The sequence below is a fragment of the Ovis aries genome, chromosome 1, assembly GCF_016772045.2.
Source record: "Ovis aries strain OAR_USU_Benz2616 breed Rambouillet chromosome 1, ARS-UI_Ramb_v3.0, whole genome shotgun sequence".
In the NCBI taxonomy this organism is placed as follows: Eukaryota; Metazoa; Chordata; class Mammalia; order Artiodactyla; family Bovidae; genus Ovis; species Ovis aries.
Window position 1 is genome coordinate 188797520 of NC_056054.1, and position 19667 is coordinate 188817186.

The following is a 19667-nucleotide window of genomic DNA, read 5'->3' on the forward strand; positions in this document are numbered from 1 at the left end:
TCATACCCAACATGCCTCTTCCACAATCTATTCAGAGCAAAGCACAGAAAAGCAGATAACTTCTTTCAATACAAACTGTACCACATGATTAAGAAAACCACAACTCTTCTTTGCAGCCTTGTAAAAGATGTGTGCCAACTGGGTTGAAAATCCTCATTTCCAGAAAGAAAACACTGCACAAATAAAAGCACTACAAATCTTGGGCTGCGGGCTGCAACCACAGCATTTAAGAAATACTATCCCAGAAAAAGACACTGGATGATCTCACTTGTACCCAAACTCGGAGATGCAGAGAACAGACTGGCAGTTGCCAAAGGCAGGGCCTGGGACGGGGAATGAATGGAGCTGGGCAAAAGGCACACACTTCGAGTTATAACATAAGTAAGTCCTGGGGGCGTGACGCGTAGCATGGCCACTACAGTCAATAACACTCTATCACATACCTGAAAGTTGCGAAGAGAGCAGACCTTAAAAGTCTTTATTACAAGAAAAATACTGTAGATATACGAGGTGATGGACGTTAACTAAACTTACTGTGGTGATCATTCCACAATATATACATATATAAAATCATTATGTTATATACCTGCAACCAGTACAATGTTATATGTCAATTATACCTTAATTTAAAAAAATATGTCCTCAACATGTGTTCAAATGGGCTATCATTTGCTCCTCACCAAAAGAAGTCTTGTTCCTGCACTATCAGAAGCTGGGACATAGAAACCCATTTGGAAAGACAGAGGCTTGACTTTCTCACAGAAATGAATCCCCCATGTGGAATTTCAGTTTATGTTTCAATGTCAAAACTATGAACAAGCAACTCCAATCCATACTAAGAATAGGAGGCCCTGAAGTCCTCACTTACACAGAAACTGCAATTGAGGAAGTCAGAATATGGAAAAGTTATATTAATCTAAGTATGGAAAATTACGACATTAGCATTGGTAATAGCTACCATTTTCTCATGCATGTCTTACATGCATGTCCTATTCCATTTTCACAATAACCTCAGAGGTAGGTATTATTATCCTCCTTTTATTGATGAAGAAACGAAGACACACAGAAGTTGTGACATCTTGAAAGTCACAGCTAGTAACTAACCCAGGTCTGACTAAGGTCTAGATTTCTTATCAACAATATGCAAACTCAAGACATCTCAAGGCTCTAAAACAAGTTTCTAAAAGACCAAGCTGGTACAGTGAAGTTGCAGAAAGACACAGGAAAATAAACCATCATTCCAAAAGTAAACTCAAATCATGAGTTTAAAAAAAAAAAAAAAAGGATTGCCTTTAGGCCAATGCTAAAAACAGCCTATTTATGATTATTCTTATTGAATTTTAAGGAACTGAAAGCATTTTGAAACAAGTTTTGGAAATGTCACCAGAATTTAGTAGGATTATGATCACTGAGTAGTCTTAAGTTCACCGAGCTCCCATTAGAAGCCATAAACTGTTATGTGCTAAGATACAGAAAATAGGAAACAGTTCTCATTCTCAGAAACATTCAGTGATGTTGGGCAGAGATACAGATACAGTGACAGACCATAACACATTGTGGAAAGTGCAATAAAAGAGTTGCAGGGTATTAGAGGAAAGTGAGGAATGGTATACAATCTAGCCAGTGGGCGGCAGGAGAGTTTACTAGGAGAAGTTGCCTGCCGCAGAGGGTGGGCTACCACTCCAGGCAGAGCACAAAGCCTGGGCACAGACCAGAGGTGAGAAATAGCACAGTAACATGGCTTATGGGCGGGATGGGTGGGCGGGGTACCATGCGGTCAGGCTTGCTAAAGCATGGGGTGGGAGGCAGGGACACAGGTAAGGTTAGGGAGGACAGTAGGGTCCAAATCATGAAGAAGTTTAAACCTGTGAAGAGTTTTAGGCACACAAGCAACATGCTCAGAATTATCTTTTAACTAAATCCCTTGAGAGATGGAAGCAGACTTGAAGCCACACAGCCATAGGTTCAACTTCTAGCTCTTGGGCTTATTAGCTACACAGAACCTGGAGAGATATAAAACCTTGCACGCCTCAGTCTTGTCAACTGTAAATTGGGAAGTAAACAAATAATAAATGTAAAGTACTGGGACATAGTAAGCACTCTGATTATATGCTCACTGTTATTATTACTAACATTAATATCGTAAGCCTATGAGTTCAGGGAAATCCATATCGGAGTCCAGATAAGACATACTCAGATCCTGAATAGGACTGCAAAAATCAGGAGACTCTGAGAACTATCTAGGAAACAGAACTGAGCAAACCTGATGACCACCTGGCTACGGGAGTGTGGGTAAGGGAGAGGCTGCGGCATTGATGAGCCTGGTCAAAGGGATGCAGAGGAATTACACAGCAACAAGCGGGGAAGGAAGGGTCAAAGGTTAGGTTCACAGTCATTTTCAGCATGGAGCGTTCTTGTGAGCTGAGATGGAAAAGGCAGATGACAAAGGGTGATGATGCAAGAGACAGACTCACTGAGAACAAGGTTGTTGAGAGAATAAAAGGAATTTTAAAGTATCTCCTGTGTGTCGGGCACCACATGAAGACCTAGGGACACTGGTCAGTAAACCATCAGAGCAGAGTGGGACATAGATGCTAGTCCTCGGAGCGCATCCCATTAGATAAGCTCCGAGGGGTGGCCATCTGACTGTGGGCCTCCTGAGCCTAAGTCTCTGCCTATTTACCTCTCTGCTCCCACTGCCCATCAGTGTCTTGCCCCATCTGGGAGGTACTCAGTCAAGTTCCTGGTGAGAATGAATAAATATACTTGCCCAAAATCTTATTTCTAGGAGTAGAAATTTTATAAAGAGGCCTGAGAATATATTATAAGAGAGATGCAAGAGATTTGGGTATTAAAATACAGTTAAATAATAATTAAAATACTAAAACATGAAAAATACACATCTAAGAGCTTTACACAGAGGCAGCTGAAGGTTAAGAGAGTGGAGGAACCAGGGGGCACAGGGCTGAGTCATGTGGAGAGGCCTGAAGTGGTTTCAGAACTCTGTCTGGCTGAATATATTCCCCAATCTGCAAATTTAAGCATTTAAGAAGGGACACATTTTTCATCTCAAAACTATAGATAAAGGACTAAAAAGGGAACGTACCAAAGACTATACACTAGCTGAAACCCAATCACCATAAAATAAAGTCAGGCAAGTGGGCTCTGGCTCAGACTGGCTAGGTCCCAAGTGAGGCTGTACCATTTAGGGACCATGTGACCTGGTCCAGGTCCCTTAACCTCTCTGGTAAAGCTCAGACCATCTGAAAATAAATGAGTCTCCAAGCTCCTTTCAAATCTATTGCTTAAAGGTGCTAAAGCAGCCTTTCTTAACTTCTGAATCACATACTCACTCTGAGAATCTATGAAAGCTATGAATGCTACCTACCTTCCCAAATAAACATAGATACATTCATACAAAATTCTGCAAATCATTTCAGAAATTCCTGATTGCAGACCTCCTTCTAGTGAGAAAATAACTGAGGTGCAATTCTTTATAAAGAAGATATTTGTCTTCTTTAAAAGTAATGGATTCCAGGTATCAGTGATCCCTTTATAGTCCATGGTGGAGAGCTTGCTCGGTCTCCACCTGAGCTGTAAGTCTCCTCATTTCTGAATTCCCCAGAGCCCCAAAAATAATAAGCACCCATTTCATTTATCAATTATGTTGATCAGGGCCAACATATGGTTTGAGTGCAGAGTTTTGGAGTTTTCAGACCTTTGCTGCTTCTCAATGAGTTATTAACTTCAAATCCTCCCTTGGAGTAAGAAATCCAAATATACAGACAGCAACCACCATGGGCTTACTCCGCAGGGTCTATCAACTTTCCAAAATTGATTTCTGCTGAGAGGAGTCTAGCCACCCGAGACTAGAAGCTTTGCCTCAGTTCTACAGCAGAATTTGATAACCCTCCCCATTCTCCCAAAAGGAAACACACTGCATCTGCTTTTAGTAAAAAATCCTTCACATTTGTATAACCCTTTGTACTTTCCAGTCCCTCTCACATACATTAAATATTCATCTATGAGGCAAGCAATATACACAGTACTCCATTTTAAAAGATAAGGAAGAGAATATAACATTTAAGTAATCAGAGAAGGCTTTCAACAAAATCTAGCACTCCAAGTCACATGGTTATAAATATGTTAGTGTTCCCCTATTTATCCTTTATTCAGAAGGTAGGAGAAACCTTTTTAAAATGACACAGAAAAATAGGCATGGTATTTAATAAAGTGTCCAATGAACATCTAAATAGTACCTATGATTTTAGAAGCCAAGAACCTAAGCAATTCTAGGAATAATGATTCAAGTTTAGTTTTTTTAATGTTCAGTAAGAATCTAATCAACCTATCATTTATGACTTAAAAAAAAAGAATTCACAGTATGTGAGTAGCAGGTGGGGGGATTCTATACTTACCTATTGCACAATGTAAAATCTGGAGAGAAAAAAGGGGGGAAAGAGAATTAGTAAAAATCAATATTATTACATTAATAGCTTTATTTCATACAAATTAGCCTTCACTCAGAATAGAGCAGTGTCTGCCAGCAGTATTGAATTTTAAAAATGAACATTCCATTTTTAAACTTCACTACAGGGTATTTAACAAAATGCGAATTCGTATTCAGTTTTTTGTTCATTTTTACTTTATCTGTGGAGGATTTGCTAGGGAGTACATCTCACCCTATAGCTTAGCAGATGTCAATGACTTCTTCTGTAAGACATATACTAGTAAGAGCAGAGGTTGCAAGTCCCCTGAGCCACACTGTACAGAACTGTCACAGACTGTGGAACAGAGGATCAGAAGACACCGTCCTTGCCTGGCAGGCCCTTCAGCGCAGACATTCATTCTACAAAGCTCCACCCTTGGGCCCCATCTAATCTCTAATCCCAGATTTCTTTGAACTCCAGCCCCACATTCCTTTGGACATCTAAAGCTAGACTGGCACGCTTCAACAGGTAGCTCACCCTCTCTTTCTTTCATACCTACCTGCCTCTTGACCACCAACCTCCCACTCTCAATTCAACTGCTCTTTCCTTTCCCTCACCCTCAAATCAAGCAAGTTTCCGAGTCCTGCTAATGCTTCTGGCACATCTTCCCCAGTTTTTTATTTCCAGTGCATAGACAAGACTGCTATCTCCTCTCTACCTCAATGGCCATCTAACCAGCCAATTAGGTTTTTCCAAATCCCCTTCTAATTCATCCTATATCTAGCACCTTAACCTGGGTGGTAGTACTAAAGTAATTTGAAGCCATCTACAAGATTGAGTTAACGACCAAAGTTTTTCTGGGCGATGAGACTCACAACTATTGCAGTGCATTTTAGAATTTACATTGCTGTAGCTGTCATTGTGTTGTCTGGAACTATAATCACCCTGGCAGATGGGCAGGACACATACCTCTATGTCCAGATGAAAAAACAAAAACTTAGAAAAGTTGTCCAACTTAAACAAGGTAGTAAGTGATATTCAGGATCAAGAACCTAGATTTTATTTCTAGTGTACTGCATTTTCTATCATTTCACTGTACATTAGTTATATCTGAAAAGACTATAACTTGACAAGACTTAGCTTCATCTACAACATGCCTAGTAAGACTTGGTATTTAAGTCTACTATTCTGCTAAGTCTTTTTTGAAGAGAGTGGGGCAGAGGGTGGCTTGGATTAAAAAAAAAAAATCAAGCTGCACAAATTTGTTGATAACTGATAAGAGAACAAAAGAATTACTAGACTTCAAATCTTACATTTTTCAAAAGAAAACACTACTAAAGAATCTCGAAAGTGTGAATATCACAAGATAGGCTGAACAACCTATTGCAAGATCAAGGAAAACTAAGCTACGTGCTAATTAAAATGAATCAAAGATGACCAACGAGCATCCTTTGAGACAAGACAGGTGATAGTGACTAGACAGAAAACCTACTCTTTTCATGTATGTGGCAAGACATCCAGGCTGCTGATTCACAACAGGGACACTGTAGAAAAGGACATATAACACTTAAGGCCAATCACATCTTCTTTGTGTGACAGAACAGCTCTTAGTCATATGAGACCCAACCTCTCCCTTTTAATCACGTATTTTATACTGCCTCCTTTACTATATAATTCAGAGATGGTATAACTTACCTATAAAAAATGAAAATTAACAACATCCTAACTGAGATGTAAATTAGGAATAAGAAGAAAGTTGTTTATTTAAAAAAACATGTATTTCCACATATAAATGCTTGGGGACACAATGACATAATGAAGCACTCAAGATACAGGTATCAACTTATGATGAATACATTTGGATTTAAAAATAAGAGCATCAGTACAAGCAACTTAAGCAGCTCAATTCCAGAAAAATAAACGACCCAATCAAAAAATGGGCCAAAGAACTAAACAGACATTTCTCCAAAGAAGACATACGGATGGCTAACAAACACACGAAAAGATGCTCAACATCACTCATTATTAGAGAAATGCAAATCAAAACCACAATGAAGTACCACTTCACACCAGTCAGAATATCTGCGATCTAAAAATCTGCAAGCAATAAATGCTGGAGAGGGTGTGGAGAAAAGGGAACCCTCCTACACTGTTGGTGGGAATGCAAACTAGTACAGCCACTTTGGAGAACAGCGTGGAGATTCCTTAAAAAATTGCAAATAGAACTACCTTATGACCCAGCAATCCCACTGCTGGGCATACACACCAAGGAAACCAGAATTGAAAGAGACACATGTACCCCAATGTTCATCGCAGCATTGTTTATAATAGCCAGGACATGGAAACAACCTAGATGTCCAGCAGCAGATGAATGGATAAGAAAGCTGTGGTACATATACACAATGGAGTATTACTCAGCCGTTAAAAAGAATACATTTGAATCAGTTCTGATGAGATGGATGAAACTGGAGCCGATTATACAGAGTGAAGTAAGCCAGAAAGAAAAACACCAATACAGTATACTAACACATATATATGGAATTTAGAAAGATGGCAATGACGACCCTGTATGCAAGACAGCAAAAAAGACACAGATGTGTATAACGGACTTTTGGACTCAGAGGGAGAGGGAGAGGGTGGGATGATTTGGGAGAATGGCATTGTAACATGTATACTATCATGTAAGAATCGAATCGCCAGTCTATGTCTGATGCAGGGTACAGCATGCTTGGGGCTGGTGCACGGTGATGACCCAGAGAGATGTTATGGGGAGGGGAGGTGGGAGGGGGTTCATGTTTGGGAACGCATGTACACCCGTGGTAGATTCATGTCAATGTATGGCAAAACCAATACAGTATTGTAAAAGTAAAATAAAGTAAAAATAAAAATTAAAAAAAAAAAAAAGAGTATCAGAAAGCACTTTGGGCAAGAATAGGAAAATAACAGAGCAGAGGCACAGGCCAGCACTAGAATAGAAACAGTATTAAAACAATTATGAACATAGGGAAAGAATCTTAACTGAAGTTAGAATAAGGACAGCAAATAAATAACAAAGTAGAGGAAATGAGGAAGTATAAACATTATCACAAATCAAGCTAGGTCTTCTTTATTTGTATGATGTCAAAATAATCCCCTAGATAATGTCCCAAGATAGGGCAGTAAGAAAGTATCATCAAAAATTTATCCTTCTCACTTGAAATCCCATTGAGACATACAACCTGTGCCTAGTATGTAAAAAGAACTTGGAGACGATATACTTTGAATGGTAAGACAAGGAAAAGAATATGGATTAGACAAAAAAAAAAAAAAAAACTAATAAAAATACTGAGCTGATGTGATAATGTGGTTGTATAATAGACTGGGAATACTTTTAGGATGAAAGTAATTCAAACAAAGGCAATATAAAATACTATCAAAGTAGTTATATTAAGGAAATTGAATGAGATTCCTACATCACATGTGTTGCCATTAACCTAAAGTCTGAACAGGAATCTCAAGTCTGTTTCATATTTTCAATCAGTTTCATTGCTTTTGCAGTTTTAACACTATGGCACTGAAATCCTTTTCAACCAACTATGCCAGCTGAAAATGCTATAATGCTTACCGAACAGAATGTGCAGAATGAACAAATTACTCAATTTTAAGATATCTTTATTTCATTTAAGTTCCCTCTTCATTCCAACTGTTGTAGGCAGAATAATAAAGATGAATCCCTTAAGATTCTTGTTTCTAAGTTATCCAATCAAACACTAAACAAGGCACCACAGGGTAGGAATTTTGCAAATGTAGTTAAAAGTCTGAAGTCAATGGACTTTACGGTATAGAGATTATATGGATAGGCCTGATCCAACCAGGGCAGTCTTTTAAAAGCAGTTTTCTCCGGCTGGTGGTAGAAGAGGAAGTCAAAAATATTCAAGGAACAAGATAGTCAATATATTCCTATATAGTCCATGGAATTCTCCAGGCCAGAACACTGGAGTGGGTAGCCTTTACCTTCTCCAGGGAATCTTTCCAACCCAGGGATAGAACCCAGGTTTCCTGCATTACAGGTGGATTCTTCACCAGCTGAGCCACAAGGGAAGCCCAAGAATACTGGAGTGGGTAGCCTATCCCTTCTCCAGTGGATCTTCCTGTCCCAGGAATCGAACTGGGGTCTCCTACACTGCAGGTGGATTCTTTACCAACTGAGCTATTAGGGAAGCCCATCTCACATGAATGCTCACCAAACTGCATCCACTGTAAAGGAGGCTCTTAATAAGAGTGAAAAAAATGATATGCACTATTAATACCAATTAGCCTCTTTTCCCAGCCACCCTAGTGTTTCCTCAATAGGCTCATGAACAAATTGGCCATGGCAGCAAGAAGGGAGGCTATGCCTGGGCTCAGCAACATGAACTTCCTCTTAGCAAGGCAGACCTGGCTAACCCTACTGCTGGCTGCCTAATCTGCTAACAGCAGAGATCAACATTAAATGCCCCATAAAATACCACTTCCCAGGGGGATAGCATACACCCTGATGGTAGGCTGATTACACTGGACTTTGTCCATCAAGGAGGGAGCAGATATCTGTACTTATTGGAACAAACACATATTCTAGGTATGGTTCGCCTTCTTTGACCACAGTGGCTCTGCCAGCCTTACCATCTATAAATTCAGAGTGCCTTATCCACCATCACAGCGTTCTAACAGTATTGTGCCTCGTCAAAGAACACACTCCACAGCAAAAGAAATCCATACATCACTGGGCTCAGGCCCACTGAATCATCTGATCTTACCACACACCTCATCACCCAGAAATGCCTGGCTTAGCTGAAAGGAAGAATGGTTTACTGAAGACTAAGTTATAATGCCAACTGGGGGGCCTTACCTTCAAAGAACGGAGTTCTGCCTCACAGGATGCTGCCTACACTTTGAATCACAGGTGCTGCATTCCTCACAAGCAGATTACAAAGTTCCAAGAATCGAGAGGAGGAAGCAGGAGTGGCTACTCTCACTATTACACCTGCTCACTCACCTGAAGAATTTTTGCTTCCCATGCCGGCAATGCTGAGCTCTACTGGTTTAAGAGATCTTAGTCTCCACAAGGTTACTGGCTGCACCAGGTGACACAACAATGGTTCTACTGAACTGGAAGATTAGACTGCCCCCTGGCCATTTTGGGCTCCTTCTCTATGCTACTGAACCAACAGGCAAAAAACAGGGTTTACTGACGGATGGAATGGTTGATCCTGATTGAGATCACGTTGCCATAGGGAATGGAGGCAAAGTGGACTATGTACAGAAGCCAGATATGAGGCACCTGTTAGCATTTCCAATAGGAAAGGTTAATGAAAAACTTACAGAAACCAAAAGAGGTAGAATGACTAAGGACTCGGACTCCTTGGGAATGAAGGTTTGGGTCATTCCACCCTTATTGCTGTAGTAGCACTGTTAGTTGCTCAATTGTGTCCGACTCTTTGCGATCCCACGGACTGTAGCCACCAGGCTCCTCTGTCCATGGGATTCTCCAGGCAAGAATACTGGAGTGGACTGCCATTCCCTTCTCCAGAGAATCTTCCCGACCCAGGGGCTGAACTCAGGTCTCCTGAGTTGCAGGCAGATTCTTTACCATTTGAGCTACAGGGAAGACTTGCAATCTGTACCACAGTCTAAAGCTATGCTGCCAATGCAGTAGTTACTAGAGCTTATTTCAGTTTAAATTAAAAGGAAATAAAACTAGAAAGTCATTTTCTCAGTCTCACCTACCCCATGGACTCAACAGTGGCTAGTGTATCAGACAGATAGCACAGATTTGAAGTATTATCATTGCAAAAGTTCTTCTGGACAATGCCAGTCTAAAGAATTAATTTTATTTATTTATACATCAGTTAGAAACCCTTTGACGGGATTCTTTCAAAGTTATATTATTTTGGTAAGTGTGTTCAAAATGTCTCCATCTGTAGGAAACTGCATGGTCTCTTATTCAGAGACCTAATGCATTCTCCTGACTTCATACGAATCTTTTTGTTTTTCAAAGTCTAAGGTTCCAAGTTGTTTTACTATTACATCAGAAGATTTTCTCTTTTCTGTTAGCTATCACTTATATTCATTTTAAGTTTAAAAATTTAACAAGCAGGTACTCAGGAAGGGAACAGTTTTTTTTCTTGAAAAACAGCTCCTATGTGTAACTCCATACACTCTCAATAACCACACTGAGAGGAGCTTTCACTTCCAAATAATTTTCTAGAATTTTTCCTGATTATTTTTGAATTATACTTTCCAACCTTTTCTACTTCTGGTAGCCACATATCTTGACAGGTTTGATACTCAATCTCTTTTCTAGATATCTTGGTTCTACTACACTATTAGTCTGTTAAATTCCACTACTTTCCTGTATGCTTTTTCTGTGGTACTGATAATCACTCACACATTAGCTAGTCCACCAGAGGTCTCTGCTCTGTAATCTATTTTATCTGAGACCATAACCAGGAACTCCTGCCTTTCTTGAATCTTTAGTACATATTACATACTTTTCTGCACTGCACCCTCCTTCCTGTCCTGAACTGCAACCATTGATATTTTCAGTTCCCTTTATTTAAAAAAAAAAAAAAAAAATCAGCATGCTCTTTTTCACAGCCATTACCTGTCTTCTCTGAATACCATATCAATTTGCTTCTATTTGCTTGAGTTGTTAAGCAGCAAGGCCTGTGTGGGTGGACTCCTGTTTCCCACAGTCTCCCTCTTCCCTTCCGATGTTGTGACACTTACTAACTATACCCAAGTTCTGCTCCCCTCTGGTTTTCAGTTTCTGAAGCTGGTTTGTCTGGCTTCTCGTCATTCCTGTTTGTGTCAGGTAGCTCCACTATGACTTGCTCTGCTTGCTCTTCACAAGACTCAGAGGCCTGGTTTCCCAAAACAAGGGCTCAGAAAAAAGGCAGTCTAAAATGTGCAAATAGCTTGTGTTCCAGAAGTTCCTTTTAAAAATCATTATTGAGAAATCAGCATGTTTCCACAAAGAAGAAAAACACTACAGGTGATAGTTATGTCCCCAGATCAGTTCAGAAAAGCAAACTTAACAGACAGTGTGCCTAAAATGTATGACTGTATTAGTAACATCACAGAACCCAATCACCTAATATTTCTGCAGGGAAAAAAAATCACTCAGTAGTTGAGGTAAAAAGACAAAAATGCAGCAGGGAGACAAGATCGGAGCCCTCTTCCTAAGGATACTACAAGTTCTTAAAAATTTTCTGCATTTTAGAAAAATATCCAAATCAGTTTCCTGTTGCATCAAAGGGTCTGAGGAAGAGTCGTGAGGCGAGGTATAAGAGGCAGAGCAGAATACAGACATGGGACTTAGAAATAACAAGACCTGTCTTCTTTCCTTCCCCAGAACCAACCAGTTTGGCCATTTCAGATCCAACCCTAAATCAACTCAAGAGAAAAGATAACAAATGAAACTTTTTTCTTTCTTTCTTCCTTTTTTTTTTGGTAGATAAGAGGGTTCCAAGCATTAGAGGGATCTGGAAGACAATAAGAAGGAAAAGGGGTGCCTGTGGTCCACTAGACAGTCCAAGATGGACAGTGGCTGGTAAATGATGTATGTAGTGATGGACATGTGCTGAAGATGGTCTATTTAGCAAAAACAATAAATGTCTCTGTAGAGCAGTCCTTAACTTATTGAAATCCTCACTGTTAATCACAGAGGCACATCCAATTACAAGTACCTGAAAGTGTCTTTGTGGTAATTACAGTCTTACATTAACTAAATATATTTAGAAATCCAAATTCTGTTGGAAATAAGTTTAAAGTGCCATAATGTAGGATCAATCTACCAATTTCTAATCTTTAACCGAATTCTCAACAGGAAAGATAGAATCCTTCCTTATCCAGGACTATCATGGACAACTCAGAAAAGAATAAAGTAAAAAGAAAACTTATCCATGGGTCATTATAGATGAATGGTATTTTAAAAAACTGAGATATAGTTCACATATCACAAAATTCACTTAAAGTATACTATTCAGTGATTTTCAGTTATGTTTCTAAGGTTGTACAACCATACCACCATTTAATTCAAGAACAATTTCATCACCTTAAAAAGAAATCCTGTACCCATAAGCAGTCACAGCCCTTGGCAACCATTAATCCACTTTCTGTCTCTCTGAATTTGCTTATTCTGGATCTTTCATATAAATGGAACCAAACACATAGCTTTTTGTTTCTAGCTTCTTTCACAAAGCATGTTTTCAAGATTCATCTATGTCGTAACAAGTACCAGTAATTCATTCATTTATGGTATGAAGAAACCATTTTTTATTTATCTATGAATGGCATTTAAAAAATATACTTCTGTTACCTATGTTAATTAACTCCCAGGATTACTCCACATTTAACTCAAGACACAATGTATTTATTTACACACTGACCTCTTGGCCCACAAAGTTACCAGCATTTTACTTTCTATAGATTTATAAATCATCTCATATCTTAGTATCTTCACTGTACTGTGTCTCATGACTTTGGTGCATACTTTCTTGGGCTTGCTGCCTAAAACCACTTTTCTAGAGATTGTCCCTTCCCTCCAACTTCTATACGGTTAATGTGACCCTGCTCTTGTCTATAGGTGACTGGACCAGAAATAAGTACCTAATTTAAGCTGGACAATTAGGCTCTTCACTAGGACTATGGAAATGGAAATAAGATTGCTTTTAATTAGCTGCTCTCTTGATTGCAGAAACTACAATCTCAGGAGTTTTCTATTACCATGGTCTGCCACGTAGACTAAGAAACCAAACAAACAAACAAGGAAGCAAACAAACCAGTCTGCAGGAAGAGAAGAATCAGAGGAAGAGAGAGAGCACGGTAATGAGACACCGCAAGAACTCCTGGGTTCCCAGTGGCGCTCCAGTCCCTGATTCCAGGCCATTCCTAGGTCCCAGGTGCAGCCCCACCATTGGGTTCCATGGGACACACTATACATTTCTAACAAAGTCCCCTTACAGATGAAGTCAGTCAAGGAGGTTTCTATAATCTCTAGCCAATGGTCCTAACAGAAGCATCTACTCAATAAAATTTTAATATCTTTATCAGTAAGGGTTCAGTCTCCATGGTACCCATTACAGTGACTCAAGCACATACTTATTTAACTATCACCTGTGGAATATTTTGGAAAACTATCTATAAAAATTACTCAAGACATTCTTGTATGAGTATGTGGGAAAAAAATTGGGATTTCTATTTTATTAAAAAGCTATATTATTGTTTCACAAACTCAATATATCTTGTACATATTTTGCAAAACTTCATTTAATTTCCTCAGAAATTAAATGGACATTACTACATGTCCATTTATACATGATTAGTAAATGTTTCTAAATTTTTTTAAAAGCAAAGTGTTATATTTTCCTGAGAAGATTTGAAGTTTCTTGAGAACAAGTAGAGTCTATTTCAAACTCTCATAGAACCTATTAAGGAATAATCATATAGATTATTATTCAGAATATTCTTACAGAGGTACAAGTGAGTGGCTGACCTCCCTGGACTCATTTTTTCCTCCTTTAACAGGGTTTATTATCAAGCACTAATAACTCACAAAAGGACAACTTATCTGTAATTAAACAATACTAAGCACATGTAATTATCATACCATCTAGGTTGGGTAGGCGAGAAAACATTCCTTAATGGACAGCTCAGGAAACGCTGTTCTAGCAAGCCTGATCTTTTCTCCCCAGTTGAGGGGTCCCTTCCCACCACTGCCATCTTCAAAGCTAATATACTGCACATTCCAGGGAGTCTTCATTCATTTTGCAGAGTACTTTTCCCAGAATCAAATCCAGGATTTGTCACCAAATTGGTTTTTACTGGGGATAATAGAGATAAAACCAAAACTCCAAAGTATTTTCTTAAATCCCTATTAAAAATTCTATAAGGATAAATGGGCTAATCCCTCCCAGGCTAAGATTTGGTTCCTAAGTGGATTTTTGTATCACACTATTTGAGGTCACTACCTTCCCTAAGATAATCTTAAAATTTCAAAATTATACCTCTAATATTACCAAGTCTTACAGAGACAGACTCCCCTTTAAATTATTACATTATTCCAATGGGGGACCACTTCCTACTGTGTCAAGCACTGAGGCAGTTTCTAATGGTCTTGATTCCAAATTTGCTTCTCTGTAGCTTTAGAGAACTGTGTGGGCCAAAGGTCCAGGAGACAGGTTCTACTTATTTACTACTGCCTCTTTCCAAAAAAACGTCAACCTCCAAGTTTAAAATATGGCCTAAACTACTTCCACCTAATTATTCTACAAATGAGAAAAAGAGGTAGACAAGAGGTAAATGACACCCCCAAATTCCCAAAGTAAGTTAGTAAAACTAGCATGCTTAGAATATGGCACTCAAGCTCCGGCTGCAGGCTCTTTACATCACACTATCTACCTTAAATGTGTAAGAAGGACAGTATCGAAGTCTCTCTGCTTTTTCTGCTTTCAAAAATTAGGGGAGAGGTGGAAGGAACACATTTTATTTCATAGAGATAAATGGTCTTTTCTTAAATAGTCTTCCAAACATCATGACGGGCTTGGCCTAGAGGCTACGTGAAATGAAACTGAATACCAGATCTGCTCTGCACCCTGAAAAATTTTCACCATAAAGAACTACGGCAGCTATTGTGTGTGCCCAAAGCCATCTCATCTCCCTTTTTCCATTAACAAAGTCTACAGTTTCTTGGCCAGAAGGATGTGCCCCAGATCTGACTAATCAAGTATCTCACATCACTGGCAAGAGTGATTGTCCTAAGTAAGGCCAACCAGAATCCTTCCCTGACGCTAAGAAAAATAAGCTCTCTCACACCATGTGGAGAAGGCAATCTGCAGCAGGAGAGCCTAAGACCAATATTCAAAGAGAAGCAGAGCAGCAGAGACGAGAGATGGAAGGAGAGTCCGCAGCATCACATCCTTGGTTCTCACTCCTCATTCCTGAGCTGGTCCCTTTGATTTTGTAGGCTTACCCTACATCTTTACCAACCATGGGAGCCGATAAATTTCCTTTTGCTTAAAATAATTTGAATTGGGCTTCTGTCACTTGCCACGCAAAAATCCTAACATACTTAACCCAGAAGACAGGAATGGATATATACATTATCCTTAATACAGGGAAATTAATAAACTATTCTTTAAGAAAAAATTTGGAGGCTTCTAGACAGTCTCTACTGTTTCTTATATCTGTCCCTCCTGACATCCTACACTTACCAACTTCACTGTGCCCATTATATGCCAGGCCCCAAGAGTATCCGAGTTTGCTAGCAGTTCCCTAGAATGTTCCTGGAACTTTTTTAATCCTAATATAAGTCTGTTTAATTTGATTTCCAATAAAAGTTGAATGTAAAACACATTCCAAGTAATGCAAGTTAAATGAGATCTACTTGACCTGGTCAAAGAGATAAACTAGACATCAACATTATACATAGCATACTATGAGGCAAGTTTTTAACATTTAAAGCAAATCCAACAGAAACATGGCTACTTCAATACAATTTAGTAGCTTGTTTTAATTTTACAATAGAAATCAACAACAACAAATCACAGGACCCACCTCCAATAAGGCTCCAGTTTGGAAGAATTTCAAAGGCTTTTCAATGGAATAATAAAGGCTGTGATAGCTACCCTTAGCCAGGTATGCTCTGACCAGACCAACTGCTATAACGAGCCACCTAAGAAAAAGAACAATCAGAAAAAAAAAAAGGTTAAGTAGGATTATAATAGAAAGACATGGCAACGACAGATACTGCCAAAGGTGACCTCAAGAATCTGTCCTGGATTTATGATCACCCTCAAATGCCAAGCTGTATGTAATGCACAGAAATGCTGCACCATCAGCAACATCCTAACAAGAGTGCTTTTTTGTAAGAGCACAGTGGCACCTCACCCATCTGGAGCTTGGCTTTTTGGCAACCTTGCCTATTGAGAACAAGGCCAAAAGGAAGGGAATAAGCTAAATTGGTCCTTGAGCGGCTATATTAGGTGCCAGAAAGTACAAGGCAAAAGAAACTATTACAGGCAAATTTAATGCCCTGTGCAGTTAAAGGGTCTGTAATAATAACAGGGTGAAGATAAGATGTTTTAAACTATTTATGTAAGTATCTTACTGGTACGTTAAAAGCTGTTCTTTTAAAAGACTGCAAATGACATGAATAAATAGCTTTCTTTTTTTTTTAGAATAAAAGGCTTTTAAGCTGAGAGTCCCAAAATCAATTCAGTAAAGAAAGTCAGATCAATACAAAATGCAAAAGGGAAGCATTTAGGCATATGGCTCTGAACACATTTTTGTTCTACTCTCCTCCAAAATAAATTTCTCAGATCTTGTAGCTTTTTATTTGCTAAGTTCCATACTGAAATGTTGTACACTTTTATTAAAGTATGTCTCCTTGAAGGTGCTAACATTTATTTATGTGTACAATTTTAACTAGGCAATAGGGAATGTGGTCTGATATTTCTAGAAACTATCACGCAAATACATCAAACAAGAGTTTGTTAAAAAAAAAAAGAAAGAAAGAAATTAATTCCTTAATGGTGTTACTACTTTAGCATTGGTGGTGGTGGTTTAGTTACTAAATCGTGTCTGACTCTCGATTCCATGGATTGCAGCCTGCCAGGCTCCTCTGTCCACGGGATGCTCCAGGCAAGAATACTGGAGCAGGTAGTCATTTTCTGCTTCAGAGGATCTTCCGGACCCATGAATCGAACTGGGTCTCCTGCATTGCAGGTAGATTCTTTACCGATTAGTGGCCTAGAAAAAAGCTTACTTTACTCTCACACCCCCAACTTGTCTTCCTGGTTTAAGATACCATTTCTTACCCTCCACCCTATTCTCTATGTTAATGGTTTAAAAATACTCTTTTCACCTTCCCCAATGTATCTTAAAAATCTATCTTCAGTGCAATGCCCTTACTAAGACGACAAGACTTTTTATATATAAGCACACACATAACACTCCTGAATATTCTTTTAAAATCACTGTGACCATTTATGTGATAAAGTAAGCTTGCATGCAATATTTTTTCATTAGTCTCTGAGCCAAGAGACATGGGTTCTAGGCTCAAAACTATTACTAACAAGTTCTGTGACTTCAAACAAGATAAGCAAGTCACAACTTCTCTGAGCCTAGGTTTCAATACTATCTCTAACAATAGTCATAAGGCCCCTATGATCTTCTCAAGATATGTTTTGTGCATGTTTGTGTGTGAAAAAGCAAGGTGCTGAAATGCTAATAGATTAGCATTAGTATTTTTAAAAAGGGATGGGGTTATAATTATACAATTTGCTAGTATCAGTATCTTAAAGACACACAAAATTAACTGCCTTCTAGGGAGGAAACCTGTGTGAAAGGGAAGACAGGAAGGTAGATTGTCACTGTATGCCCTTGCATATATTTTCAATTTTGCATTTGGCCATTGTATTATCTAGTTTAAAAATAAATCAAACTAGATGTTCATTATTCAGTTCTTTCAACTTTTCTGTATGTTTGAAAATTTTCAAAATAAAATGTTAAGAAAAAAATTTTTTTACAAATGAATACAATTTAAAAATCTATCCATTCGTCTGATCCTGTGATCAAAAATCAGGAGATCAAAGAATTGGAGAAACTTGGAGAGCGCCTAACTCAACTCTAGTTTTTACAGATGAAAAAACGGAGGTCTAGAGAAATTAAATGATTTATCCAAGGTCACACAGCTAGTCCGTGTCATAACTAGAACTCAAAATTCACTGTGACAAGGGATGGACTGAAGTAACAAACAAGAGGGGGTAAAACCTGTTTCCAGGGTCTATTCCCCTCCTTCCCAGTAACTCTGCCTTCCATCTCTAGAGTCCTCCCCGCTCCAACCCATCCTATAAAGTCTGCTGCTGCTGCTTAGTCGCTTCAGTCGTGTCCGACTCTTTGCGACCCCACAGACGGCAGCCCACCAGGCTCCCCCGTCCCTGGGATTCTCCAGGCAAGAACACCTGGAGTGGGTTGCCATTTCCTTCTCCAATGCATGAAAGTGAAAAGTGAAAGTGAAGTCGCTCAGTCGGGTTCGACTCCAGCGACCCCATGGACCTATAAAGTCTAAATTCACCTAAAGCACAGAACTGCTCATGTCACTGGGCAAAAACTTTGAACGCTCTTCCACCACCTTTCAAATTAAAGCTCATCGTGGATTTTGAAAACAGCCGCGGAAACAAATGGTCACTCTGCAGCCACAGCTCCCTCCATTCCCTTCAGAGGGAACAGCTCGCCATCCGTGACTTGCCGCCTGGGCTCTCCGCGCTGCAGGATCGCCCGGCACACCGCCCCCCAGACCTGAACGTGCGGCCAGCCCACCTGTCCTCCCAAGGCCCTCCGAACCACCACCTAGGCAGCCTTCCCCGAGCCCCCACGGAGCCTCAAAACTCCAGCTCCGAGCACACCCTGTGCCTGGGAACTTGCTCGGCCCCCGGCCCGGGCGAGAGTCCCGAACAGGCACAGGGGAGGAGGATCCCGCCTCGGCTGCCCTTAGCGCCCAAGTGCCGGGGCCCGGACTCCCGCCGCCGGGGCTGCACTGCGCGTGGCGGACCGAGCCGGGCCGCTCCTCCGGCCGCAGAGCCCCCTCCCCGGCCAGGCTCTCCCCCGCCTTCACGAACCCCAGCCTCACCCCGCGGTCATCACCACATTGTAGATGACCAGGTATGCCGTGGCCAGAGGCCCGGGGCCCTTTTTCTTCCGCGAGCTGCTGGCTTCGCCGGCCCCGGCACGGCCCCCGCCGCCCCCATTCCCTTTCGACGCTGCAGTCGCCGCCGCTGCCGCCATGTCAAGTGCCGGGAACCCACTGTCCTCGCGCAAGCCCCACAGCCCGAACTGGGCACTGTGAGAGGGTGGGGGGAAGGACGCGGGAGAGGCGGAGCGGAGGCCGCGGGGCGGAGCCAGGGACAACGCCCACGGCGGCCGCCATCTTGGAGGAGGGCAAAGACGCTCCCGGCGCCTTCCGCCCCTCCGCGAGCCTCAGTTGCCACCGCCATCTTGGAACGGAGTAATCACCGCCGCTTTTGCCCTCCAGAGAATAACCTCCGGCGCCATCTTGATTAGGTCAATATTGTCTTCGGCCTTGCTGGGCAGGCTCGCTGTTTCTACCATCAAGATGCATCGTCGTCCGTGGTTATTCTCTTTCCTATAATTTCCGCCTCCATACTGGATTAAATAAATCTTTCATTCTCTCTTGTCATCGTGACTTCTCCCAGTGGT

The 19667-nt window shown here is 40.5% G+C and overlaps 1 protein-coding gene across 2 annotated transcripts in view; it reads right to left on the reverse strand.

Annotated features, from left to right (window-relative positions):
* HACD2 (3-hydroxyacyl-CoA dehydratase 2) overlaps window positions 1-19256 on the reverse strand; it is a 92137-nt gene extending 72881 nt beyond the window's left edge. For both annotated transcript variants that reach the window (XM_027956481.3, XM_042232294.2), the window contains exons 1-3: window positions 19081-19256; window positions 16005-16122; window positions 4419-4437 (exon numbers count right to left, since the gene is read on the reverse strand). In XM_027956481.3, coding sequence (XP_027812282.1) covers window positions 4419-4437; window positions 16005-16122; window positions 19081-19235 — 292 coding nt within the window. In that variant the 5' untranslated portion in view covers window positions 19236-19256. The remainder of the gene's footprint in view (window positions 1-4418; window positions 4438-16004; window positions 16123-19080) is intronic.
* Window positions 19257-19667: the final 411 nt, after the last annotated feature.